This window comes from Salmo salar, chromosome 03, assembly GCF_965601325.2.
Source record: "Salmo salar chromosome 03, fSalSal1, whole genome shotgun sequence".
In the NCBI taxonomy this organism is placed as follows: domain Eukaryota; kingdom Metazoa; phylum Chordata; class Actinopteri; order Salmoniformes; family Salmonidae; genus Salmo; species Salmo salar.
The window spans coordinates 54642828-54670761 of NC_138293.1; the positions used below are offsets into that span (position 1 = coordinate 54642828).

Here is a 27934-nt window from a genome sequence, read left to right on the forward strand (position 1 = left end):
TCATCGTTAACTCATATTTATTTTGTTTATCCTAATAAAATGTCACATTTAATACATTACATTCAAGTCAAACGTCCCAGACGTTTTATTCATTATCAAAATACATGTTTCCTACATTTTCATAAACTTAAAAAAGATTCAATCGGTATTCATGTGTTATTTCTGTATAATATTGTATTGAAAAATAATATGGCAATTCTGTTAAAACCAACCACATAACATGATGCTTGGCTGTCTGTTAGACTTACACTGGTTTCTCATTTCAGGCACAGATACCCTAGTCTAGCAGAATACCAACAAACATGATGATATACCCTTATGGGAAAAACCACATGATTTCACATGTGAAATTTCCACATTTTGCACATATAACATTTTATTTCACATGTGAAATTTCACATGGGAAATCATTTGAAACCATGTGGTTTTGGAACACTTCATGTGATATACATTTTTGTTGTTGTTGCAGTTTCACATGTGAAAATCACATTTTCACATTTGAAATCATATTTACACGTGAAATAACTGTTCACATGTTGAGCTGAAATGTTCACATTTCAAAACAAAAAGAGACACATGCGAGCTCAGTTCTTCACATGTGAAACCATTTGTTCAACAGAGTTCACACCACCCTTTCATATGTGAGAATATCATGTTTTCACCTCACATGTGAATTGCAGTTTCACACGTGAAAGACTTTCAAATGTTGTGAGGTGTAGTTTCATAGTATCACATGTTGATATTTTGCAATTTCATATTATCACGTGTTGCTTTAACATGTTATCACATTAACTTCCCATAAGATCACATGTTAAACACGTGATCATGTGAAATTCATGTATTTTTTTCCCCGTAAGGGTAGTGAGACAAAATGTACTGAGCTCTGCCCCAACACTTTGGGTTCTTTACTGTAGGTCAATATATACAGTGCCTTCAGAACGTATTCACACCCCTTTGTGTTACAGCCTGAATTTAAAATGGATTACATTGAGATTTTGGGTCACGGATACACACACAATACCCCATAATTTCAAAGTGGAATTATGTTTTTAGATTTTTTTTTAACTAATTATTAAAAAATGAAAAGCTGGAATGTCTCGAGTCAATAAGTATTTAACCCCTTTGTTATGGCAAGCCTAAATAAGTTCAGGGGTAAAAATGTCCCATAATAAGTTGCATGGACTCATTGTGTGTGCAATAATAAGTGTTTAAAACAGAATCATTTCCTACACCAACATTAGACAACTATACCGAAAACCCTCAAATTACTGAAATAAGTCAATTAAATCAATGAGAGAAAAGTCAGATTAACTGATGACTAAAATAGCAGTGCAGATGACACTTTTTTGCTAAGTGCAGAGATGTATAGAGTATTTTGTGTAGATCATTGACAAAAATAAATGTATTAAATCCCTTTTAATCCCACTTTGTAACACTACAGAATGTGGAAAAATGAGTTTTATTCGATTTAAGCCTTATTTTACCAGGTAGGTTTGACTGAGAACACATTCTCATTTACAGCAACCACCTGGGGAATAGTTACAGGGGATGATTAGGTGACCGTGATGGTATGAGGGCCAGATTGGGAATTTAACCAGGACACCAGGGTTAATACCCCTACTCTTACAATAAGTGCCATGGGATCTTTACTGACCACAGAGAGTCAGGACACGTTTTAATGTCCAATCCAAAAGACAGCACCCTACAAGGGGGAATGCCCCCAATCTTTGCACTGGGATCTCTTTTTTTTTTTTTGACCACAGGAAAGATTGTCTCCTACTGGCTCTCCAACACCACTTTCAGCAGCATCTGGTCATCTTATTTATCCTGAGCAAACCAGAAGGTAGGTAACTAATAATACATAGACTAGATAAACAAATGTATTTGTGTGTGTGTGTGTGTGTGTGTGTGTGTGTGTGTGTGTGTGTGTGTGTGTGCACGCCCACACGTTTGCGTGTCCTCACACAATTGCGTTTGAACCGGAGTGGAACTGTGTGTGTGTGTGTGTGTCAGGTCCTCCTGGCCAGTTTCCAGGTGATAACACTACCCAGTATGACACCTCCGAGGAAGACCAGGATGAACCCTGAGGACCAGGTGTTCATAGAGGACATCTTCTCCACCTGCACACGTGCCAGCTCAGCAAAACTGTTCATCTGGGTGGAGAGAGAGAAAGATAGGGGGGGGGGAGAGAAAGAGGGGGAAGAAATAAAGATGAGGAGAAAGGGGGAGAAAATAAGGGGGAGAGAAATAAAATGGAGAGAAAGAAAGAGGGCAGAAAGAAAGAGAAATCAATGACAATCCAAGTTCCGTTTTCTCTAACAATAGTTAATACCACATAATTTATTTTTATGTAACCTTTATTTAACTAGGGTTGTCAGTTAAGAACAAATTCTTATTTACAATGACGGCCTATCTCGGCCAAACCCGGGCCAGTTGTGCAATGCCCTATGGGACTCCCAATCACTGCCGGCTGTGATTCAGCCTGGATTCGAACCAGGGACTGTAGTGACGCCTCTTGCACTGAGATGCAGTGCTTAGACCGCTGCGCCACTACTCTACAACCAATACCAAGTTTATATCAATATAGAATATTGGCAATTTGGTTTATTTTAATACAAAGGGGAAACACTTGGGGTCAGCCTCTGATGGTATCCATATCTTACCCATCCTCCATGTTTCTGGATCCAATCCAGTAATTTGTTTCTGAAGTACTCCAGAGTCCACTTCAGAATGTCCTTCACTAACTGGGGGATGTGAGCAATCACCACCTAACAGAGACGAAAAGACTGATTTAATACACACACGCACACACAATTGTTATTATTATTATTATTGGACGTACAGTACAAAGTAACAAGAACACTGTATAACATACCTTGACAGCTATCCTCCCTGCTACGTAAAACAGCACAGCAATTCTCTCCCAGGTGATTTGACTGTCCTCAAATACCTTTTCTACCAACTTCCAGTAGCTGGTCTTGCTGGTCATTTTCCCCACCATTCCATCTATCGCACTGGAGGTAGGGTAGGAATTAGACTACTGACTTAGACCATTGTTAACTAACACACAGATGGACACACATACAGTACCAGTCAAAAGTTTGGTCACACCTGCTCATTCAAGGGTTTTTCTTTATTTTTACTATTGTAGAATAATAGTGAAGACATCAAAACTGTGAAATCAATCAAAATATATTTTATATTTGAGATTCTTCAAACAGCCAACCTTTTCCTTGATGACAGCTTTGCACACTCGTGACATTCTCTCAACCATCTTCATGAGGTAGTCACCTGGAATGCATTTCAATTAATGCCTTCTTAAAAGTTAATTTGTGGAATTTCTTTCCTTCTTAATGCATTGAGCCAATCAGTTGTGTTGTGACAAGGGGAGGGGTATACAGAAGATAGCCCTACTTGGTATTATGGCAAGAGCAGCTCAAATAATCAAAGAGAAACCACAGTCCATCATTACTTTAAGATATGAAGGTCAGTCAATACGGAACATTTCAAGAACTTTGAAAGTTTCTTCAAGTGCAGTCGCAAAAACCGTCAAGTGCTATGATGAAACTGGCTTGCATAAGGACCGCCACAGGAAAGGAAGACCCTGAGTTACCTCTGCTGCAGAGGATAAGTTCATTAGAGTTACCAGCCTCAGAAATCGCAGCCCAAATAAATGAGTTCAAGTAACAGACATATCTCAACATCAACTGTTCAGATGAGACTGTGTGAATCAGGCCTTCATGCACAAATTGCTGCAAAGAAACCACTACTAAAGTGGAAATTTGTCCTTTGGGCTGGAGTCGAAATTGGAAAGTTTTGGTTCCAACCGCCGTGTCTGTGAAACGCAGTGTGGGTGAACGGATGATCTCCGCATGTGTATTTCGAACCGTAAAGCATGGAGGAGGAGGGGTTATGGTGCGGGGATGCTTTGCTGGTGACACTGTCTGTGATTTATTTAGAATTCAAGGCACACTTAACCAGCATGGCTATCACAGCATTCTGCAGCGATACGCCATCCCATCTGGTTTGCGCTTAGTGGGACTATCATTTGTTTTTCAACAGGACAATGATCCAACACACCTCCAGGCTGTGTAAGGGCTATTTTACCAAGAAGGAGGGTGATGGAGTGCTGCATCAGATCACCTGGCCTCCACAATCACCCGACCTCAACCCAATTGAGATAGTTTGCGATAAGTCGGAATGCAGAGTGAAGGAAAAGCTGCCAACAAGTGCTCAGCATATGTGGGAACTCCTTCAAGACTGTTGGAAAAGCATTCCAGGTGAAGCTGATTGAGAGAATGCCAAGAGTGTGCAAAGCTGTCATCAAGGCAAAGGGTGGCTATTTGAAGAATCTCAAATATTAAATATATTTTGATTTGTATAATACTTCTTTGGTTACTACGTGACTCCGTATGTGTTATTTCAAAGTTTTGATGTCTTCACTATTATTTTACAATGTAGAAAATAGTAAAAATAAAGAAAAACCCTTGAATGAGTAGGTGTTCTAAAACTTTTGACCGGTAGTGCACTCTATATTCATATTTCTTTACCTACCCAGCAAACCAAAATTGGTTCTGTGAAAGTTCCCAGAACATTCGTTAGGTTGCGGCAAATGTTCTCATAACACAAAAACTGTCCAGTTGTGCTGATGATTATACAGTGTTTGTATAAAACATTTGCCTGATGTTGCAAGAAAGTTCCCAGAACACATTTAGTTTTTGTTATTACATTACCTGGAAATCTAAATGAGAACATTTGGGGAATGTCCTGTCGTGATTATTACAAATGTTGTTCACAACATTTTAGTGAATGTTAGGAGAACATTCCAAGGATATTTAATTTAAAACATTTTCTGAAGTAAAAAAGGCTAATGTTAGATAAAGCCCTAACTAGAACTTAATGTGATTCGTAGATAATGTTATGGGAATGTTCCCAGTTTGCTGGGTAGTCTTTGCATCAAATTCATCAATGTGAATTCACATGAATAATAGTTTGAGAAATTGAACAGGTACTGTAAAACACAAAGCAATGGCAACTGACTCGTCCAGCTTCCCGTCCTTCTTGACGGCGTCTCCGATGGTCCGTATCATCATAGCTAGCTGTGACACAATCTTCTGCTCCTGATCACTCTCCACCTCCTGGGTTTCTGTGGAGACCACTACCGGGATGTCTGATGACACCTCATCCAGCTGCTCCTGCATCACTCTGGGGATGAGAGAGCATTCTGGTCCAGAACCACTCCTTCTTAGAGCACATAACTGGGGAGTGGGGCTGGGGCGGCATGTAGCCAAGTGGTTAGAGCGTTGGACCAGTAACCGAAAGGTTGCTTGATCGAATCCCCGAGCTGACAAGGTAAATATCTATCGTTCTGCCCCTGAACAAGGCAGTTAACCCACTGTTCCTAGGCCGTCATCGTAAATAAGAATTTGTTCTTAACTGACTTGCCTAGTTAAATAAAAAAATTGGCTACTGTGTGTTCAACTAAACTGCTGTTGTCACGACACACAGTGTCTGACGGTTTTTATTTGTTCCTTGCACTTAGCTGATAACGTAGAGAATACATCATATTTTTTCTGTCTGTTTTGTCAATTCCCAACCCCATGGAAAGTGCATACACGCATACACATCCAAGCAAGAGGCTGGAAGCAGCCAGTGGTATTAAGTACTTAAGTAAAAATACTTTAAAGTACTACTTAAGTAGTTTTTGGGGGTATCTGTACTTTACTATTTATATTTTTGACAACTTTTACTTCACGACATTCCCAAAGAAAATAATGTTCTTTTTACTCCAATTCACACACTTTTCAAGAGAACATCCCTGGTTATCTCTACTGCCTCTGATCTGGTGGACTCACTAAACACAAACGCTTTGCTTGTAATGTATGTCTGTGTTAGTGTTCCCCTGGCTATCTGTAAAGAAAATAAAATTGAACACACGAATTGTGCCGTCTGGTTTGCTTAATATAAGGAATTTTAAATTATTTATATTTTTACTTTGATACTTACAGTTGAAGTCGGAAGTTTATTTACACTTAGGTTGGAGTCATTAAAACTCGTTTTCAACCACTCCACACATTTCTTGTTAACAAACTAGAGTTTTGGCAAGTCAGTTAGGACATCTACTTTGTGCATGACACATGTACTTTTTCCAACAATTGTTTACAGACAGATTATTTCACTTATAATTCACTGTATCACAATTCCAGTGGATCAGAAGTTTACATACACTAAGTTGACTGTGCCTTTAAACAGCTTGGAAAAGTACAGAAACTGATGTCATGGCTTTAGAAGCTTCTGATAGGCTAATTGACATCATTTGAGTCAATTGGAGGTGTACCTGTGGATGTATTTCAAGGCCTACCTTCAAACTCAGTGTCTCTTTGCTTGACATCATGGGAAAATCAAAAGAAATCAGCCAAGACATCAGAAAACAAAATTGTAGACCTCCACAAGTCTGGTTCATCCTTGGGAGCAATTTCCAAACGCCTGAAGGTACCACGTTCATCTGTACAAACAATAGTACGCAAGTATAAACACCATGGGACCACGCAGCCGTCATACCCCTCAGGAAGGAGACGTGTTCTGTCTCCTAGAGATTAACGTACTTTGGTGCGAAAAGTGCAAATCAATCCCAGAACAGCAGCAAATGACCTTGTGAAGATGCTGGAGAAAACAGGTACAAAAGTATTTATATCCACAGTAAAACGAGTCCTATATCGACATAACCTGAAAGGCCGCTCAGCAAGGAAGAAGCCACCGCTCCAAAACCGCCTTAAAGAAGCCAGACTACGGTTTGCAACTGCACATGGGGACAAAGATTGTACTTTTGGAGAATGTCCTTTGGTCTGATGAAACAAAAATAGAACTGTTTGGCCATAATGACCATCGTTATGTTTGGAGTAAAAAGGGGGAGGCTTGCAAGCTGAAGAACACCATCCCAACCGTGAAGCACGGGGGTGGCAGCATCATGTTGTGGGGGTGCTTTGCTGCAGGAGGGACTGGTGCACTTCACAAAATAGATGGCATCATGAGGCAGGAAAATTATGTGGATATATTGAAGCAACATCTCAAGACATCAGTCAGGAAGTTAAAGCTTGGTCGCAAATGGGTCTTCCAAATGGACAATGACCCCAAGCATACTTCCAAAGTTGTGGCAAATTGGCTTAAGGACAATAAAGTCAAGGTATTGGAGTGGCCATCACAAAGCCCTGACCTCAATCCTATAGAAAACTTGTGGGCAGAACTGAAAAAGTGTGTGCGAGCAAGGAGGCCTACAAACCTGACTCAGTTACACCAGCTGTCAGGAGGAATGGGCCAAAATTCACCCAACTTATTGTGGGAAGCTTGTGGAAGGCTACCTGAAACATTTGACCCAAGTTAAACAATGTAAAGGCAACGCTACCAAATACTAATTGAGTGTATGTAAACGTCTGACCCACTGGGAATGTGATGAAAGAAATAAAAGCTGAAATAAGTCACTTTAAACTATTATTCTGACATTCTTAAAATAAAGTGGTAATCCTAACTGACCTAAGACAGGGAATTTTTACTAGGAGTAAATGTCAGGAATTGTGAAAAACTGAGTTTAAATGTATTTGGCTGAGGTGTATGTAAACTTCCGACTTCAACTGTAAGTATATTTTAGCAATTCCATTTACTTTGATACTTAAGTACATTTAAAACCAAATACTTTTACTCAAGTAGTATTTTACTGGGTGACTCACTTAGACATGAGTCATTTTCTATTACTGAAGTAGGATAATTGGGTACTTATCCCACCACTAGAAGCAGCACAGTGTCAGCCACAGGTTTACAGCTAGGTGTCGATATGATGCGTCTTTCTATTTTCTATCTGTGAAAGTAAAACTCACCTATTCAGCAGGACCTCTCCTACTCTGTAATCTGTAGAACAAATAAAACATTAACCAAAATCAGCTTAGATCTAATCAACATTAAAAAATATATATATATATAAATGTAAAATAGAACAGAATCATGATAGCTTGCAATGACAATGTACTGATAACTTGGTAACGTTGTTGCAGCAATGAGACATTGCACTGGCAAGCTAGCTACCTGATGTCTCTACACACGCCATTGGCAGTCCACACACAGCCAGAACGATAACGTTAGCTAGCTACTATCACTAACTTCAGAAAACTTCAGTATCGTAATTGTAGTTATTCTCTTATAACATAAAACTATTATAGCTCTATTTGACAGACGATGGTTGCTGCTGTTTTATCTCTATTAAGAAAATATTACACTCTTTAGAGATAATATGCAGAATCTACAAGCGCAAAAAATAAGAAAGACCACAGACAATAACAAGACCAGACAGCAAAACGAAAGTGGAGAGCAGACGAGAAACGAACAGACAATCGGCCCATGCGCATTGTCAACATGGGTCCACACGCTAATGTGTCGGTGTAGAAACTGACTACTGTACACAACATGGTAGCTAGTTGATTTTAGTCCGACTAGTTAAAGCAAAGAGGGCAGCGACGAAGCTAGTAAAGTAGGGGAGAGTTAGTGCGACAGGGCAGAACATTCCTTCTTTATTCAACACGTTGCAGTTCGTCGCGGGGAACTTTTCTTTTGATATCTGAACTCGCAGACCACAGATTTAGCAAAGCTAGCTAGCATTATTTCTGGTTAGCACGCTGACGGATTCGAGCAGCAGCAAGCAAGCCAGTGTCTGATATATAGTATTCTTGTTGATCAAAACAAGTTATAAATTACTTCTTGCAACATTGTGTAATGGCTGGCAGCACCTCCAAGACAATACACGATATCTTTCAATCTATGGAGTACGGACCGAGTAGTTCCAGCACTGCTACTGCTCAGGTAAAAAAAAAAAAAAAAAACATGTATTTGCTGCACAAGAGTCGAGATATTAATTGCATAGGTCTAAGTAGTAGTAAGACACATACCTTCGAGGTCAATTTACTCGAAATAAAGAACATTTTGTTAGAATTTCACCCATGTAATGACATTTAACCTCTCTCTCTCGTCATGTTTTAGATAATAGGATTTATGTTAGCTGGCTATTACCATGTGAAGTATATTACGGTAACTAACTCAAAGGCAGTCATGTGAGAAATGGTCTTGGAGATCAAGTTGGATGGGATATTCTGTAGAGAACAGCAGTCTGTCTGACTCTTTCAACAGCTAACCACCTAACATGTCCAGATTACGTTTCAGAAATGTAGTTTTTGCTAGATTATGTGCAGTATGGTGTGCTTGGAACTAGTGAAACGTGTATCCTGACCGCCCTACTCTCTGTGTTGGAGGTGTCTGTCTCTGCAGCCAATCAAATGTGACCATAGCCCAACTCAGAATTGGTCTCATTCATGTCTACCTGTCCAGATTTTAATAGGTCTACATTTATAAATAGGGCTGACCCCAATTAGTCGATGTTTGGACACACCTACTCATTCCAGGGTTTTTCTTTCTTTATATTATTTTCTAAATTGTAGAATAATAGTGAAGACATCATCTATGAAATAGCACATATGGAATAATGTAGTAACCAATAAAGTGTTAAACATATCAAAATATGAATCTTCAAAGAAGCCACCCTTTGACTTGATGACAGCTTTGCACACTCTTGGCAATCTCTCAACCAGCTTCATGAGGTGGGTCAGCTGGTCAGCAGTTTAACCTGTTATGGCTAGGGGGCAGTATTGACACAGCCGGATAAAAAACGTACCCGATTTAATCTGGTTACTACTCCTGCCCAGTAACTAGAATATGCATATAATTATTGGCTTTGGATAGAAAACACCCTAAAGTTTCTAAAACTGTTTGAATGGTGTCTGTGAGTATAACAGAACTCATATGGCAGGCCAAAACCTGAGAAGATTCCATGCAGGAAGTGGCCTGTCTGACAAGATGTTTCATCTAGGCTGTTTTTATTGAAGATTTAGGATCTTTGCTCTAACGTGACACTTCCTACGGCTCCCATAGGCTCTCAGAGCCCGGGAAAAAGCTGAACGATATCGAGGCAGGCTCTGGCTGAAACACTTTATCGCGTTTGGCAAGTGGCCGCTCAGAGTACTGTGGGCTTAGGTGCGTGCCCGAGTCGACCGAATGCTTTATTTTTTTTTCGTCTGTTTACCTAAATGCAGATTCCCGGTCGGAATATTATCGCTTTTTTACGAGAAAAATGGCATAAAAATGGATTTCAAACAGCGGTTGACATGCTTCGAAGTACGGTAATGGAATATTTAGATTTTTTTTTGTCACGAATTGCGCCATGCTCGTAACCCTTATTTACCCTTTCGGATAGTGTCTTGAACGCACGAACAAAACGCCGCTGTTTGGATATAACGATGGATTATTTTGGACCAAACCAACATTTGTTATTGAAGTAGAAGTCCTTGGAGTGCATTCTGACGAAGACAGCAAAGGTAATAACATTTTTCTTATAGTAAATCTGACTTTGATGAGTGCTAAACTTGCTGGGTGTCTAAATAGCTAGCCCTGTGATGCCGGGCTATCTACTGAGAATATTGCAAAATGTGCTTTCACCGAAAAGCTATTTTAAAATCAGACATATCGAGTGCATAGAGGAGTTCTGTATCTATAATTCTTAAAATAATTTATGCTTTTTGTGAACGTTTATCGTGAGTAATTTAGTAAATTCACCGGCAGTGTTCGGTGGGAATGCTAGTCACATGCTAGTCACATGCTAATGTAAAAAGCTGGTTTTTGATATAAATATGAACTTGATTGAACAAAACATGCATGTATTGTATAACATAATGTCCTAGGGTTGTCATCTGATGAAGATCATCAAAGGTTAGTGCTACATTTAGCTGTGGTTTGGGTTTATGTGACATTATATGCTAGCTTGAAAAATGGGTGTCTGATTATTTCTGGCTGGGTACTCTGCTGACATAATCTAATGTTTTGCTTTCGTTGTAAAGCCTTTTTGAAATCGGACAGTGTGGTTAGATTAACGAGAGTCTTGTCTTTAAAATGGTGTAAAATAGTCATATGTTTGAGAAATTGAGTAATAGCATTTCTAAGGTTTTTGAATAACGCGCCACGGGATTGCACTGGTTGTTACGTAGGTGGGACGATTTGGTGCCACCTAGCCCAGAGAGGTTAAAGTAAATTTGTGGAATTTCTTTCCTTCTTAATGCGTTTGAGCCAATCAGTTGTGTTGTGACAAGGTAGGGGTGGTATACAGAACATATACCTAATTGGTAAAAGACCAAGTCCATATTATGGCAAGAATACCTTGAATAAGCAAAGAGAAATGTCCATTATTACTTTTTGGAAAATTTCAAAAACTGAACGTTTCTTCAAGTGCAGTCACAAAAACCATCAAACGCTATGATGAAACTGGCTCTCATGAGGACCGCCACAGGAATGGAAGTCCCAGAGTTACCTCTGCTGCAGAGGATAAGTTCATTACAGTTACCAGCCTCAGAAATTGCAGACCAAATAAATGCTTCGGAGTTCAAGATCGACTGTTCAGAGGAGAATGCATGAATCAGGCCTTCATGGTTGAATTGTTGCAAAGAACCCACTACTAAAGGACATCAATAAGAAGAGACTTGCTTGGGCCAAGAAACTCAAGCAATGGACATTAGACCCGTGGAAATTTGTCCTTTGGGCTGATGAGTCCAAATGTGAGATTATTTTTCTTCAAGGCACACTTAACTAGCATGGCTACCACCACATTTTGCAGAGACATGCCATCCCATCTGGTTTGCGCTTAGTTTGTTTTTCAACAGGACAATGACCCAAAACACACCTCCATGTTGTGTAAGGGCTATTTGACCAAGAAAGAGTGATGGAGTGCTGCATCAGATGACCTGGCCACCACAATCACCTGACCTCAACCCAATTGAGATGGTTTGGGATGAGTTGGACCGCAGGGTGACGCAAAAGCAGCAAATAACTGCTCAACATATGTGGGAACTCCTTCAACACGGTTGGAAAAGCCTTCCAGGTGAAGCTGGTTGAGAGAATACCAAGAGTGTGCAAAGCTGTCATCAAGGCAAAGGGTGGCTACTTTGAAGAATCTCAAATATATATTTTGATTTAACAATTTGTTTTGGTTAATATATGATTCCATATGTGTTATTTCATCGTTTTGATATCTTCACTATTCTACCATATATTAAAAAATAAAGAACCCTGGAATGAGTAACTTTTGACTGGTACTTATATAATCACTACTGTTCAAAAGTTTGGGGTCACTTCAATTTCCTTGGTTTTGAAAGAAAAACACTTTTTTTTTTGTCCATTAAAATAACAGCAAATTGTTCAGAAATACAGTGGAGACGTTGTAAATGGCTATTGTAGCTGGAAACGGCTTTTATTTTGATGGAATATCTAAATAGGCGTACAGAGGCCCATTGTCAGCAACCATCACTCCTGTGTTCCAATGGCACGTTGTGTTAGCTAATCCAAGTTTATCATTTTAAAAGGCTAATTGCTCATTAGAAAACCATTTTGCAATTATGTTAGCACAGCTGAAAACTGTTGTTCTGATTAAAGAACCAATTAAACTGACCTTTAGACGAGTTGAGTATCTGAATCATCAGCATTTGTGGATTCGATTACAGGCTCAAAATGGCCAGAAACAAAGAACTTTCTTCTGAAACTTGTCAGGCAATTTCTCAGAACAAGAATAAAGGCTATTCCATGTGAGAAATTACTAAGAAACTCAAGATCTCATACAACGCTGTGGACTACTCCCTTCAAAGAACAGCGCAAATTGGCTCTAACCAGAATAGAAGGAGTGGGAGGCCCCGGCGCACAACTGAGCAAGAGGACAAGTACATTAGTGTCTAGTTTGAGAAACAGATGCCTCACAAGTCCTCACCTGGCAGCTTCATTAAATAGTACCCGCAAAACACCAGTCTCAACGTCAACAGTGAAGAGGTGACTCCGGGATGCTGGCCTTCTAGGCAGATTTGCAGAGAAAAAGCCATATCTCAGACTGGCCAATAAAAATAAAAGAGAGGCAAAAGAACACAGACACTGGACAGAGGAACTCTGCCTAGAAGGCCAGCATCCTGGAGTCGCCTCTTCACTGTTGATGTTGAGACTGGTGTTTTGCGGGTACTTGAGGTGTCTTTTTCTCAAACTAGACACTAATGTACAAGGACATTTCTAGGTGACCTCAAACTTTTGAATGGTAGTGTGTGTATGTGATGTATGTATGTATGTATGTATCTATGTATGTATGTACAGTTGAAGTTGGAAGTTTACATACACCTTAGCCAAATACATTTGAACTCAGTTTTTCACAATTACTAACATTTAATCCTAGTAAAAATACCCTGTCTTAGGTCAGTTAGGATCACCACTTTATTTTTCGAATGTGAAATGTCAGAATTATAGTAGAGAGAATTATTTATTTCAGCTTGTATTTCTTTCATCACATTCCCAGTGGGTCAGAAGTTTACATACACTCAATTAGTATTTGGTAGCATTGCCTTTAATATGTTTAACTTGGGTCAAACATTTCGGGTAGTCACAATAGATTGGGTGAATTTTGGCCCATTCCTCCTGACCGAGTTGGTGTAACTGAATCAGGTTTGTAGGCCTCCTTGCTTGCACACGCTTTTTCAGTTCTGCCCACACATTTTCTATAGGATTGACGTCAGGGCTTTGTGATGGCCTTATGATTTTATTGTCCTTAAGCCATTTTACCACAACTTTGGAAGTATGCTTGGGGTCATTGTCCATTTGGAAACACCCATTTGCGACCAAGCTTTAACTTCCTGACTGATGTCTTGAGATGTTGCTTCAATAAATCCACATAATTTTCCTGCCTCATGATGCCATCTATTTTGTGAAGTGCACCAGTCCCTCCTGCAGCAAAGCACCCCCACAACATGATGCTGCCACCCCCGTGCTTCACGGTTGGGATGGTGTTCTTCACCTTGCAAGCGTCCCCCTTTTTCCTCCAAACATAACGATGGTCATTATGGCCAAACAGTTCTATTTTTGTTTCATCAGACCAGAGGACATTTCTCCAAAAAACTACGATCTTTGTCCCCATGTGCAGTTGCAAACTGTAGTCTTGCTTTTTTATAGCGCTTTTGGAGCAGTGGCTTCTTCCTTGCTGAGCGGCCTTTCAGGTTATGTCGATATCGGACTCGTTTTACTGTGGATATAGATTATTTTGTACCTGTTTACCTCTAGCATCTTCACAAGGTCATTTGCTGTTGTTCTGGGATCGATTTGCACTTTTCGCATCAAAGTACGTTCATCTCTAGGAGACAGAACGCATCTCCTTCCTGAGCGGTATGACGGCTGCGTGGTCCCATGGTGTTTATACTTGCGTACTATTGTTTGTACAGATGAACGTGGTACCTTAAGGTGTTTGAAAATTGCTCCCAAGGATGAACCAGACTTGTGGATTTTCTTTCTGAGGTCTTGATTTTCCCTTGATGTCAAGCAAAGCGGCACTGAGTTTGAAGATATGCCTTGAAATACATCCACAGGTACACCTCCAATTGCCTCAAATGATGTCAATTAGCCTATCAGAAGCTTCTAAAGCCATGATATAATTTTCAGCAATTTTCCAAGCTGTTAAAGGCACAGACAACTTAGTGTATGTAAACTTCTGATCCACTGGAATGGTGATACAGTGAAATGATCTGTCTGTAAACAATTGTTGGACAAATTACTCGTGTCATGCACAAAGTAGATGTCCTAACCGACTTGCCAAAACTCTAGTTTGTTAACAAGAAATTTGTGGAGTGGTTGAAAAATGAGTTTTAATGACTCCAACCTGAGTGTATGTAAACTTCTGACTTCAACTGTGTCTGTATGTGTGTGTGTGTGTGTGTGTGTATGTATATATAGCATTGCTAGCATTAGCATTTGGCTATATATATATCTCACACACACACACACACACACACACACACACACACACACACACACACACACACACACAGTTGAAGTATATATAAATAATATAAAATCCCCTATCCTCCATTGTATAGCCTACTCTCTCAAACACACTGATGTAAGCTCTATCTTTCCTCAGGCTTGGCTTGAGTCTCAGTCTCGTGCTCTCGGCCTGTTCATCGATGGAAAGTTTGTCCGTTCTGCAGACAGACAGACATGCAATCTGACCGACTCTTCAGGTATAAAGAGAACCTACAGGGGAGCTATCCCCTTAATTTAATATTGTTGTTCTATCTATGTCTCTTGTCCTCCACTGCCCACTGTTTTCTCTTGTTATATTTTAAATGCATCATCAATAAAATACTATTTTGACATGTTTTTCCTCCCACTCCCTCCCTAGGTGGTACTGTGTGTAGTACTGTGTGTGCTGTGGATGAGGATGCATCCCTGTCTGTGTCCTGTGGGGCCAGTGGCTTCAAGGCCTGGAGTGCTCTCCCCTGTCATCTCAGAGCCAAGACTCTACTCAGGTAGCTACACACCACCCCTTTACCTCTGTCTAGGGTTCACTGATACACCCCTTTACCTCTGTCTAGGGTTCACTGATACACCCCTTTACCTCTGTCTAGGGTTCACTGATACACCCCTTTACCTCTGTCTAGGGTTCACTGATACACCCCTTTACCTCTGTCTAGGGTTCACTGATACACCCCTTTACCTCTGTCTAGGGTTCACTGATACACCCCTTTACCTCTGTCTAGGGTTCACTGATACACCCCTTTACCTCTGTCTAGGGTTCACTGATACACCCCTTTACCTCTGTCTAGGGTTCACTGATACACCCCTTTACCTCTGTCTAGGGTTCACTGATACGCCCCTTTACCTCTGTCTAGGGTTCACTGATACGCCCCTTTACCTCTGTCTAGGGTTCACTGATACACCCCTTTACCTCTGTCTAGGGTTCACTGATACACCCCTTTACCTCTGTCTAGGGTTCACCGATACACCCCTTTACCTCTGTCTAGGGTTCACTGATACACCCCTTTACCTCTGTCTAGGGTTCACTGATACACCCCTTTACCTCTGTCTAGGGTTCACTGATACGCCCCTTTACCTCTGTCTAGGGTTCACTGATACGCCCCTTTACCTCTGTCTAGGGTTCACTGATACACCCCTTTACCTCTGTCTAGGGTTCACTGATACACCCCTTTACCTCTGTCTAGGGTTCACCGATACGCCCCTTTACCTCTGTCTAGGGTTCACCGATACACCCCTTTACCTCTGTCTAGGGTTCACTGATACACCCCTCTACCTCTGTCTAGGGTTCACTGATACACCCCTCTACCTCTGTCTAGGGTTCACTGATACACCCCTTTACCTCTGTCTAGGGTTCACTGATACACCCCTTTACCTCTGTCTAGGGTTCACTGATACACCCCTTTACCTCTGTCTAGGGTTCACTGATACACCCCTTTACCTCTGTCTAGGGTTCACCGATACGCCCCTTTACCTCTGTCTAGGGTTCACTGATACGCCCCTTTACCTCTGTCTAGGGTTCACTGATACGCCCCTCTACCTCTGTCTAGGGTTCACTGATACACCCCTTTACCTCTGTCTAGGGTTCACTGATACACCCCTTTACCTCTGTCTAGGGTTCACTGATACACCCCTTTACCTCTGTCTAGGGTTCAATGATACACCCCTTTACCTCTGTCTAGGGTTCAATGATACACCCCTTTACCTCTGTCTAGGGTTCACCGATACACCCCTTTACCTCTGTCAATGGCTCACTGAGATACACACTAATAATACTTAATGTAAAGTGCTTCTCTCACCCAAGATGCTGAATGAAAATAATAGAAAATAAATTAATAACAATCAGAAACACAGAACATTGTAAGCGGACCACAATCAAAGCTATATACAGGTGTCGCCAGGAGAACAGAATTAACATAGGTCTTTGAAAGCTTTTCTGAACAGCTCTGTCTTTAGCATGTGCCTTAAACGAGGCCAGAGACTCTCCAGCCCTAACAGTGACTGGAATGCTGCACTGAGGTCCAGCACTATGAGGGTGCTGGCAGCCCCAGAGTCGGCATTCATGAGTCGGCATTCATGAGCTGTGTCCAGCTCTGATGCCCAGCTGGAAGGGCTCGAGTAGGTTGTGAGTGGCCAGATGGCGTTAAAGTTGGCTACACACAGCACGTTCGATAAGCTTACTCAGAAATGGCAGGTTGAAGATGGGCCTGTAGTTCTAGAGGTTGTCGGGGTCAGAACCAGGCTTTTTTAAGTACTGGTATGACGGCAGCGAGTTTGAGCTGAGGAGGGACACACCCAGTGGTGAGGAATGTGTTGATGATTTCCGTGAAAGAAAGGCTCCAGAGCAGGTAAACAGGTCTTGACAAGGGAGGTGGTGACAGGGTCAAGTGAGCAAGTGCTGGGCCTCATTTGTTCTAACCAGCTTGGTTACATTTTTTTACATTATATATTTTTTTACATTTTTAGTCATTTAGCAGACGCTCTTATCCAGAGCGACTTACAGTAGTGAATGCATACATTTCATACAATTTCATACATTTTTTTGCTGGCCCCCCGTGGGAATCGAACCCACAACCCTGGCATTGCAAACACCATGCTCTACCAACTGAGCTACAGGGAAGGCTGCGGTGACTGTGGAGAACCTTGACTCAGGGAGGAGAGGACCGGCTAGATCAACCACAGGCGCTGGAGAGGACAGAATGGTGTTGTTGACGTTTTCAATTTTGCTTTGGAAGCACAGGTATTGATTGCAGTGTTCTGGGGAGGCTGAGGCCGGAGGAGCTTACTCCCAGTAGGAGACCACACCCAATAGCTTCCACTGCCTTTGCTGATCAGTTGGGAGTAGTAGGATGTCTGAGCTTTAAGGCCTGTTTGTAGTCTTTCTGATGTCGCTCTAACATCTGCACGTGTACAGTTAGCTCGGTTTTCTTATACTGCCGTTCTAGACGACGGCCAGTTGCTTTGAGAGAGCGTAAGCTCCTCGTTGTACCAGGGAGAAGATATGGAGGGAAAACGTTTTCAAAGGAGCAACTTCATCAAGTTTGGAGGCCAAGGCAGTGTTGTATTGAGCCACAGAGTCAGTAACTGGCAGGTTGGAGATGGATTCAGTAAGCTGGGCTGTGTTTGTATAGTTTTAAGACTCCTAACCCGACTAGAGCGTTTCTTGGGCTGAGTGGGCAGAGGAATAGCTAGGGTGAAGGTGATGAGTTTGTGGTCGGACAGGCCTGGCATAAATCCATCCAGTGTGGCCAGATCCACGCCTCTGATTACAGACCAGCTCTAGTGCAATGGCCTTTGTTGTGGGTGGCAAAGTCCACATGCTGTTGGAGTCCACAAAGTTATCCAGAACATCAGCCAGGCCAGTAGAGAGAATGCAGTCAGGGGAGTCGACTTGCATGTTGAAATCACCAAACACTAGCATAGCAGGGCACAAGTCTTAGGAGTGTTCGTAGCTCAGATAGTTCAGCAAGAAAGTCACAGTTGAGCTTTTTTTTTAAACATTTTTATATAATTATTATTATATATGTTTTTTAAAATCAACACAGCCAGTACTGACGCAGATCCAGTGATCTTGAAAACCACGCATTCAAAAGATGAGACAGCTGGTACTGGAGTAGACTTCACAATAGTCAGTCCTGTAGATTTACAGCCAATCCTCCACCCCATCCGGATGTGAGAGGACAGTCCCAGGTCGGTGTAGCCAGTTGCAGCGCATTGGCTGAGGGAAGATATACTCATTGCGCTGATGCCAAGTCTCAATGAGGCAGAAAGTCCAGACCTCTATCAGCGACCACGTCATTCAGCAGTAAAAGCTCTTGTTGTTTATGGATCTTGCATTTTCAAAAGACCTCAGCTGAATGACTTTGGGAGTTGCCCTGAGGCCCAGTGTCCGTTATCATCCAACTCTGGCGTGCATGGTCTACTGCACTCATTAGGAGTGCACGCAATAGACGTTTGTTAAAAAGTCTGGTACCGGGTCCCATATTGAAAGAGGCTGTTCTCAAAGCTTCTCACACGGGGGTTGTTTTAATATGTTGCAAAACTTCTGCGGAATCATAATGAGTGAAGGTGTGCTGCCACTTCTGAATCTTTTGGTGCAGACTTCGGTCCTGTCCGTGGTAGATGAGTTGAGATGACGATCTAGCTAGTCTGGTATTTGAATCCAAACAATTAGCTAGTTGATTGGAGAAGTAGCCAAATGTGTCAGCTAATTTAACAATGATAATAAAACCTTTTTAAAATGAGATTCCTGTCTTCTATTCCTGATAAGCTGGGGCGGCAGCGTAGCCTAGTGGTTAGAGCGTTGGACTAGTAACCGAAAGCTGACAAGGTACAAATCTGTCGTTCTTCCCCTGAACAAGGCAGTTAACTCACTGTTCCTAGGCCGTCATTGAAAATAAGAATTTGTTCTTAACTGACTTATATAAAATAACAACAAGAAGTTGATAAACAATGCACATTAAAAACAATGCCAGCCAAACACTACAGATCACAATTGAATATCTAATATTTATGCCGGGCAAATTCAAGTTAGCATTTTGAGAAATGTTCTATATTATCTGTATAACGTCTCTCTTCGCGTGTGCTTGCGTGTGTGTGTGTGTCAGGTTGGTGAGTGGCCTCCAGAGACACGGTCAGTGTCTGTCAGAGCTGTGTGACCTGGCCCGGTCTCCCAGTTCCCCTTCAGCACTGGTCAGACTGCTGCAGTACTACTCCGGCTGGGCTCAGCTCAGAGACTCACTCATTCCCGACTGGACACCACGCGGTAAGGCCGTGCGCAGTGTGCGCGCGTTTGTAAGTGAATCTTTAATCCGTGTGTGCGCGTGGACGTAGTGAAGATCTTTCCTTGAGTATTGTACAGCTGTGATTGTGAAGTGTGTGTGTTGAATGTACTCTGTGTTTGTGTCTTTCAGGTGTGGTGGTAGTGGTTGTCTCTGACGACTGTTCTCTCTACTCTCTCATGCTGAAAGTCTTGCCTGCACTGGCCATGGGTATGACACACACACACACACACACAGTTACAGATCCAGGCTATCTAATCAACACGACCAAAGGTCAATTTCCTAGAAAGTCATGGGGGGAAAAAGTATCAAAACGGACCCTGTCACATTCTACCCTGACTAAGATACCCTTCGGGATGGTAAAGCTTTACTCTACCGTTTGTGACCCTTAATGTTTCTGTTTCCCAGGCAACGCAGTGGTGGCGATCCCTGGTGCGGGGACAGCGCCTCCTGTTCTGTTATTGGCTCAGCTGTTTGTGGAGGCGGGACTTCCTGCGGGGGTGCTGAATGTGGTGACGGGCAACGTTTTGTCACTGGGTTCTAAAGTGTCTCAAAACCCGCACGTCAGCTATGTCACTTACAGTGGCAATAAAAAGGTGGCCCACACACACACACACACACACACACACACACACACACACACACACACACACTCAAACCAGTGTGTTAGTCAGTAGGGCTTATGCATCCTTTTTGATGTCTTTCTTCCTGTCTGCTCGTGCGTCTTCTTACTAGCACTCATTTCACTGATAACTTCTTTATCGTGGAATGTTTTCACTTGCTGTGACTGTGATATGCTGTCGTTTTATCTGCCCTAGTTGAAACCACTGACTGTAAGTCGCTCCGGGTAAGAGGGTCTGCCAAATGACCAGAATTCTCTGTAAATGTAATGGGACTGCAATTAGCTGTGTGACGTGAACGTTTTCCGGTTGGCGCGGCAGTGAATTCGACAGTTGTCCCGTGACAGTCGCGTGTGTGTGTGTGTGTGTGTGTGCTTTCGATTGAACTTCCTCTTTTCTCTCTCTCTCTCACACTAACTAGTAACTTCCCTCCAATCTCTTCTTTCCTGCTTTTTCAGGATGGAGAGATTCTGTGCAGGGCCACAGCAGGCATGGGTGTTCCCGTCTCTCTCTCCCTCTCCCTCGGAGCCACCTGTCCCTTCATCATCTTTGAGTCTGCCGATATCGACAGTGCCGTGGATGGAGTGATAGAGACCGCCTTTAAGAAGAACAGAGAGGTGAAACAGATGGCTTTCTTTTCTCACTCGTTTATTTTTATTTTTTTAATTTTCTAAAGCAAAATCATTGAATGAATCGAGATTCCGGTGAAAGAACAAGATGCAATCCGAATCATGGCCACAGGTGGTCAGTGTTGGTCATACTGTACAATCTGTACCTCTCCCTCGCTACAAAATCAATAAAATAATTAAAGCCCCCATTTAAAGCCCCCTCTCAATGACTCAGTAGGCCTATATGACTTATATGAACAGTAGACTAATAAAATAACCTGCCCCCCCCCCATATCTTTATTTTTCTCTTTCTCACCCTCCTCCCTCAGTACCAGTGGATGCTGTGTGTCCAGGAGTCAGTGTTGGACAGTGTTGTAGCCCGTCTGAAGGTTCGGATGGCAGGGATGAAGAGTGTTCCTCTCCTGGCCGAGGGGGACCGAAGGCTGGTAGACGCTGCAGTACAGGAGGCCCAACAGCAGGGGGCCACGGTCAGTCACGATATTTACATTTAACGTTTTAGTCGTTTAGGAGATGCTCTTATCCAGAGTGACTTACATGAGCAATTAGGGTTAAGTGCCTTGTTAAGGGCCCATGTTGACTCCAATGCTTCCCACAGTTGTCAAGTTGGCTGGATGTCCTTTGGGCGCTGGACCTGAAACTGTTGAGCGTGAAAAACCCAGCAGTATTGCAGTTCTTGACACACTCAACCCGGGTTCGCCTGGCACCTACTAACATACCTCGTTTAAAGGCACTTCAATAGTTCATCTCGCCTATTCACCCTCTGAATGGCACACCTACACAATCCATGTCCGAAAGCTGAAAAAATCCTTCTTTAACCTTGCTCTTCCCCTTCATCTACTCTGATTTGAAGTGGATTTAAGAGGTGACATCGATAAGGGATCATAGATTTCAGCTGGATTCGCTTGGTCAGTCAATGTCATGGAATGTTTTGTCCACTCAGTGTACAAACTATAACCTGTGAAAGTAACCGCCCGTTCCGCTTTACTTCTGGGTCATGTCCCCTCATGTTTTTATGGGCTTGACGATTACAGTGAATCATAGAATGTGTGAAACCGGGGGCATTTTAGATATACAATTATATTAGTGTTCTTGGAGAAACATACTTCTTCAAATGCCTTTGTATGACATATTTGACTTGAAGACGTACAGCCTTAGTATAGGTGGGGGACATCAGTCACTCAATATCAATTAGGCCATAGGAGGGCAAAATGTTGTACAAGCATTTTGAACAAGCACTGCAGTGAGCAAAATAGTCATAACATTTCAAGAAGACCTGAAGGCAGTAAATCCAATGCAAGTTCCAAATACTGCAACTCGAAATTGCATCTTGGACTATATGGACTATTTCATCTTGCTTTTTTTGTCATTTGCATTTTCTTTGTTTGTACCATCATTTTGTTAGATATGGTGTTGAGCACAATGAATAAAAATTACCTTTAAAAATAAAATCAATTGTCACCTAATTGTGTTTTGCTTGTATCAGCTGATCCAGCCGTGTCCCCCGCCCTCCTCCGGTGCTGCCTATCCCCCCACGGTGCTGTGTGGAGTAGCCCCCTCCTGCTCCTGTGTGGTGACCCCATCGCCCGGCCCTCTGTTACCCCTCCTCTCCTTCAGGAGCCACGGGGAGGGCGTCACTCTGGGTAAGAAGGACCACACCATACTGTCTCTATGCCCACACCAACCACTAATGAAACACTCATCTATCCATCTGTTTTATCTGTCTTGACAGGGAACCACAGCCCTCACGGCCAGGCTGCCTCTCTCTGGACTGAAGACCTAACTCTGGCCCTGGAGGCTGCCAAGAGGTACAGGACACACAAATGCACCCATACTTCACACACACACACACACACACACACACTATCTTGGTCTCCCAATATTAATCTCAAGTCACCATGGCTGAAAACATTTTAGTGTGGTGTGTCCTCTCTGCGTTAGATGTATAATTCCTATCACCCAGAAGCCACCTGACAAATAATGGACTATGAGATATAACACATACACACCTTATTAACCCTTCCTCGAACCTCTCTCCCCAGCCTGTCTGTGGGTGCAGTGTGGGTAAACTCCCACTCTGTGATGGACCCTTCCCTGCCTATCTCTGGCCACAAGGAGAGTGGCAACTGCATCGACGGAGGGAAGGAGGTATGGACAATAGCCATGTTCTGTCCCTGTCCAGAGGGAATTTTGTTGATAATGCTTGTAATTATCCCATTTTTTTCTGATATTCACACATGCCTTCTAGAGTGTCGGGCTATAGGTTGCTTGTAGACAGCGTGCCTTTATGTCTGAGTGTCTCCTAAATGACTCTTTCCTTCTCTTTTCCAGGGTCTGTTCCAATTCCTCCGCCCTTCCTCCTCTCCTCCTCTAACCCGCTCCTCTCCAGCCTCTGTTGATTACTCCAAGTTCGGAACGGCGGCATCATCGGCCATCATTCCAGAGGGATCTAATTCATCCAGGTGTGTGTGTCTTCCTTGACTTCTTTTTAAAGTTGCTTTTGTACTTATTCAGTCACTTGTAATGTTCTTAATTCCCTCTTTCCCTCCCTCCCTGTTTCTCTCTCCTTCAGTACCCCTCGTTCCTATCTGCAGTATGTGGGCGGGAAGCTGTGTAAGTCTGAGTCTGGCAGCAGTGTGTGTGTCCTGGCACCAGGGGGAACTGTCCTCGCCTACTGTCCTGACGGGGGGAGGAAAGACGTCCGCAACGCCGTGGAGGTGGCCATTAAGGTCCAACCTGGGTAAGCTCTGCTCTAGGCTGGATTTTTAATCGACCAAACGTCACCGACACAGTGTCGTCAGGGCCATATGGTACTGTGGCAGTATGGAGGTGTGTTTGACCCCTGTATACTGACATATCGGGGGGACACACACACACACACCAACAAATAGCACTTCATTGTATTCCAGTAGAGTATGTAAGTGAGCTGTGTTTAATGTGAATCTAGCGTTGTCTCTGAGGGGTTGGGTTAAATGAGGAAGACATATTTCGGGTGAATGCGTTCAGTTGTGCAACTCACTTAGGTGTCCCCCTTTCCCTTTAACTCTGGCAAGCACCACATTCTCTTTGCAGAGCCCTCTGCGGTGTGGTGAAGGCGGTTACGGAGTACGTTTAGTGGAGCATTAATCTTACTCTGGGCTCTATACAGTATGGACTATCATATATAAATGCCCTCTCTCATCTCTCCTTTGAAATGACTGGCATGAAAGGAGTTTGAAAAGAAAATGCATTTGAGTCTGTGTGTGATTTACACTGAGTATACCAAACATTAGGAACACCTTCCTAATATTGAGTTGCGCACCCTCAACCACCCCCTTTTGCCTTCAGAACAGCCTCAATTCTTCAGGGCATGGACTCTACAAGGTGTCAAGTGTTCCACAGGGATGCTGGTCCATGTTGACTCCACTTCCCACAGTTGTGTCAAGTTGGCTGGATGTCTTTTGGGTGGTGGGCCATTCTTGATACACACGGGAAACTGTTGAGCGTGAAAAACCCTGCAGCGTTGCAGTTCTTGACACAAACCGGTGCGCCTGGCACCTACTACCATACCCTGTTTAAAGGCACTTAAAAAAATGTTGTCTTGCCCATTCACCCTCTGAATGGCACACATACACAATCCATGTCTCAATTGTCTCAAGACTTAAAAATCCTTCTTTAACTGGTCTCCTCCCTTTCATCTACACTGATTGTAGTGGATTTAACAAGTGACATCAATAAGGGATCATATCTTTCAGCTGGATTCACCTGGTCAGTGTGTCATGGAAAGAGCAGGTGTTAATAATGTTGTGTGTGCTGTGTATATTTTCTCTCGCTCTCCTGACAGTTGGATGAAGAAGAGCCCTGTGGCCAGAGCTCAGTGCCTCTTCTCTCTGGCTGAGACCTTGGAGCTGATGAGACGGGACGTGGCCGCGTCACTCCACTCCCAGACAGGCCTCTCATTGGAGAAGGCGGACATGGAGGTGGAGCTGAGCATCGCTCAGCTCTGTGATTGGGCTGCCCGCTGTGATAAGGAAAGGGGCGGAGTTCCGGTGAGACTTTATGTATTCTGTCCTAATAGTAGTAACTTCTGTATAATACTAGTGGCTGTTTGTGTTCAACACTTACTCACGCACCCCCAACGCTCTGGCTGGCACACAGGCCACCAACAAAGCCTCTCCACTTTAGGAGGTCATACTGTAGATAAAGTGTCTCTTCTCGAACCTCCTTTTCTCTAGTCCGTCCCGCAGTCTGGTTCGGCTCTGTCCATCCCCGAAGCTCTAGGAGTGGTGGGTGTGGTTCTCCCTGACTCCTCCCCCCTCCTCTCTATGGTCTCCCTGCTGGCAGCTGCTGTTGCCATGGGCAACGCTGTCGTCATGGTGCCCAGTCCAAAGTACCCCCTGCCTGCTCTAGAGTTCATCCAGGTGAGTTCTGTCCTGCCCCCTGACATTTTGATTCAACTGTGTACTTGTGTGCACACGCTTGCTTGTGTATGTTGTTGCGTGTGTGTGCATGTATTTTCGCCCAAACACATCTATTCCCTGTCTCTCTAGGTTCTCCAGTCCTCAGATCTTCCAGGAGGCGTGGTCAGCATTATAACTGGTGGCAGAGATCAGCTGACCCAGGCTCTAGCCAATCACAGTGTCATCAAGGCCATATGGTACTGGGGGAGTATGGAGGTGTGTTTGACCCCTGTATACTCACACAACAACAAATAGCACTTAATTGCATTCCAGTAGAGTATATAAATGAGCTGTGTAATCTCTCTCTCTCTCACACACACACACACACACACACACACAGGGTTGCCAGTTCCTACAGCACACGTGTGCCAGCCCTCTGAAGAGCCTGTGGCTTCACTGCCAGGAGGAGGATGGAGGGAGAGACTGGGCCCAGCCTCATGCCTCACTCCAGGAAGAGATGTGGAGACAGGCCGTCCAGTGGAAGAGTGTCTGGATACCCACTGCTTAGAGAGAGGGGGGGAAGAGGGAGGGAAAGAGACAGATAGGTGAGAGAGAAAGAGGCAGGGGGAGACAGATGGGAGACAGTAGAGTGAGAGATTAAGTCTATTAAAACAATAACATTTTATTTGAAGGGGGCGGGGGGTTGTAAGGGTCATTCTTAGTCGCATTCTGGGAACGATTTTATGTAACGCACTTGACTATGAAACCTTCTAGGATGTTCCAGTGGTTTCCTCCCATCAGAGGACTGTATGCCGACGACTCAGTGGTAAATAACACCAGATACATAGAAGTCAGTTATAACATCTCTCTACTTCCAGCGCTCCTATGCCTGATCTGATGCCTTAATAGCACTGGCGGTGATGCATTCTCTACAGGAAGCCAGCTTTAGTCAGCCAACAATGCCTTCATAATTTTGCCTTACTGTATGTTATTAAGAAGGGCCTTAGATTGAGGAAGAAAAAAAAAAAAGTTGACTTCTGTCCCCCATGAGAAGTTAGTACAACTGTATCAATTTTTTGATTATTTGTACCGTATTATGTTAAACTGTAGTCGTGTTCCAAACACAAAAGTAGACATTCCTTTTGTGGGGATCTTCAATCGTGCCAGATATGCTGAAACAGTAGGCCTAGCCTGAGTAGTCTTCACGTTTTAGTCTTAATTTTCCATGTCCAGTTAGACATTTGGAAATATATATGATAAAAACATTCTAAATAATGTAGTTCTGATGTTCAAAAGCCATAATAAAAAGATAATCACCTCATGAAATATCTTGTGCCCTCTTTTTAAGGAGTAGGCCATCTTAGTCCATGAGGGCTGGTCATGAGATTGCTTTTTCAGGAAGTGATTGTATGACTGGCGTGTGTGTAAGGTCATGAAGATGTTATTTTTTTTACCTCAATTGTATACCATGATGAATTGAACTGTTTATAAATTCGTTCCCCACTGTAAAGCGGCAGGCAGCTACAGGTTTTCTGTGGCTTTACATCACACAGTGCTGCTCTATTTTCTTTAGGTGTGTGAAAACGGTTGGACGCTAAATCCGGCACGACCTAGGACCATGTAAAAACAGCTAGCTGGAGTTTGTCTGCGCCCTCAGCTGCTATGTATTTAATGCTGAGGCTACATTACAGGCACCCTAGTCTGATGGCGTCTCACATTTCATTATTGTGCTGATAGTGCATCCTTTACGGTTATAATTGTATTATACAAGGGCAGTGACTTTCCCACGTTGTGGTCATTTCCAGGTCCAGTGCTTTATCATAGCCTTATAGCATACCCGACATGGCTAATGCTAGCTTCAGGCTCTACCTGAGCCTGCTTTTATTATACTGAACAAAAATATAAATGCAGTATGCAACAATTTCAAAGATTTTACTGAGTTGGTTTGGATAAGGAAATCAGTCAATCGAAATAAATTAAGCCCTAATCTATGGATTTCACATGACTTGGCAGGGGTGCAGCCATGGGTGGGCCTGGGAGGGCATAGGCCCACCCACTGGGGAGCCAGGCTCAGCCAATCAGAAATATTTTTTCCCCACACGGGCTTTATTACATACCAAAATACTCAGCACACCCCTCTACAGTTGCCTTGTACACAGAGTATACCAAACATTAGGAACACCTTCCTATTGAGTTGCATCCCCTATTGCTCTCAGATCAGCCTGAATTTGTTGAGGCATGGACTCTAAAAGGTGTCGAAAGTGTTCCATAGGGGTGCTGGCCCATGTTGACTCCAATGCTTCCCACGGTTGTGTCCAGTTGGCTGGATGTCCTTTGGGTGCTGCACCATTCTTAATGCACACGGGAAACTGTTGAGCGTGAAAAACCCTGCAGCGTTGCAGTTCTTGACACACTCACACCGGTGCACCTGGCACCTACTACCATAGCCTGTTCAAAGGCACTTTAATCTGTCTTGCCCATTCACCCTCTGAATGGCACATACACCACCCGTGTCTCAAATGTGTCAAGGCTTAGAAATCCTTCTTTAACCTGTCACCTCCCCTTCATCTACACTGATTCAAGTGGCTCTAACAAGTGACATCAATAAT

General features: G+C 43.0%; 2 protein-coding genes across 3 annotated transcripts; one reads left to right on the forward strand and one right to left on the reverse strand.

Annotated features, from left to right (window-relative positions):
• Positions 1 to 9142, reverse strand: baxb (BCL2 associated X, apoptosis regulator b). 2 transcript variants are annotated; one of them, XM_045714919.2, is made up of 6 exons: positions 8934 to 9142; positions 7872 to 7902; positions 5041 to 5205; positions 2876 to 3014; positions 2664 to 2768; positions 1 to 2153 (listed from the first exon to the last, which is right to left on the reverse strand). In XM_045714919.2, exons 3-6 carry the CDS (start codon positions 5199 to 5201, stop codon positions 2010 to 2012), a joined length of 549 nt encoding a protein of 182 aa, XP_045570875.1. In that variant the 5' UTR covers positions 5202 to 5205; positions 7872 to 7902; positions 8934 to 9142; the 3' UTR covers positions 1 to 2009. The 2 variants fall into 2 exon arrangements, with proteins under 2 accessions (XP_045570875.1, XP_014047852.1); XM_014192377.3 differs by lacking the exon at positions 8934 to 9142 and adding an exon at positions 8077 to 8369.
• aldh16a1 (aldehyde dehydrogenase 16 family, member A1) lies at positions 8413 to 26651 on the forward strand. The gene is made up of 17 exons (XM_014192367.3): positions 8413 to 8847; positions 15026 to 15125; positions 15287 to 15413; positions 19527 to 19684; positions 19833 to 19910; positions 20109 to 20296; positions 20779 to 20937; positions 21258 to 21416; positions 22433 to 22589; positions 22679 to 22754; positions 22989 to 23094; positions 23278 to 23408; positions 23519 to 23686; positions 24770 to 24974; positions 25161 to 25346; positions 25476 to 25601; positions 25726 to 26651. Exons 1-17 carry the CDS (start codon positions 8761 to 8763, stop codon positions 25891 to 25893), a joined length of 2379 nt encoding a protein of 792 aa, XP_014047842.1. The 5' UTR covers positions 8413 to 8760; the 3' UTR covers positions 25894 to 26651.
• Positions 26652 to 27934: the final 1283 nt, after the last annotated feature.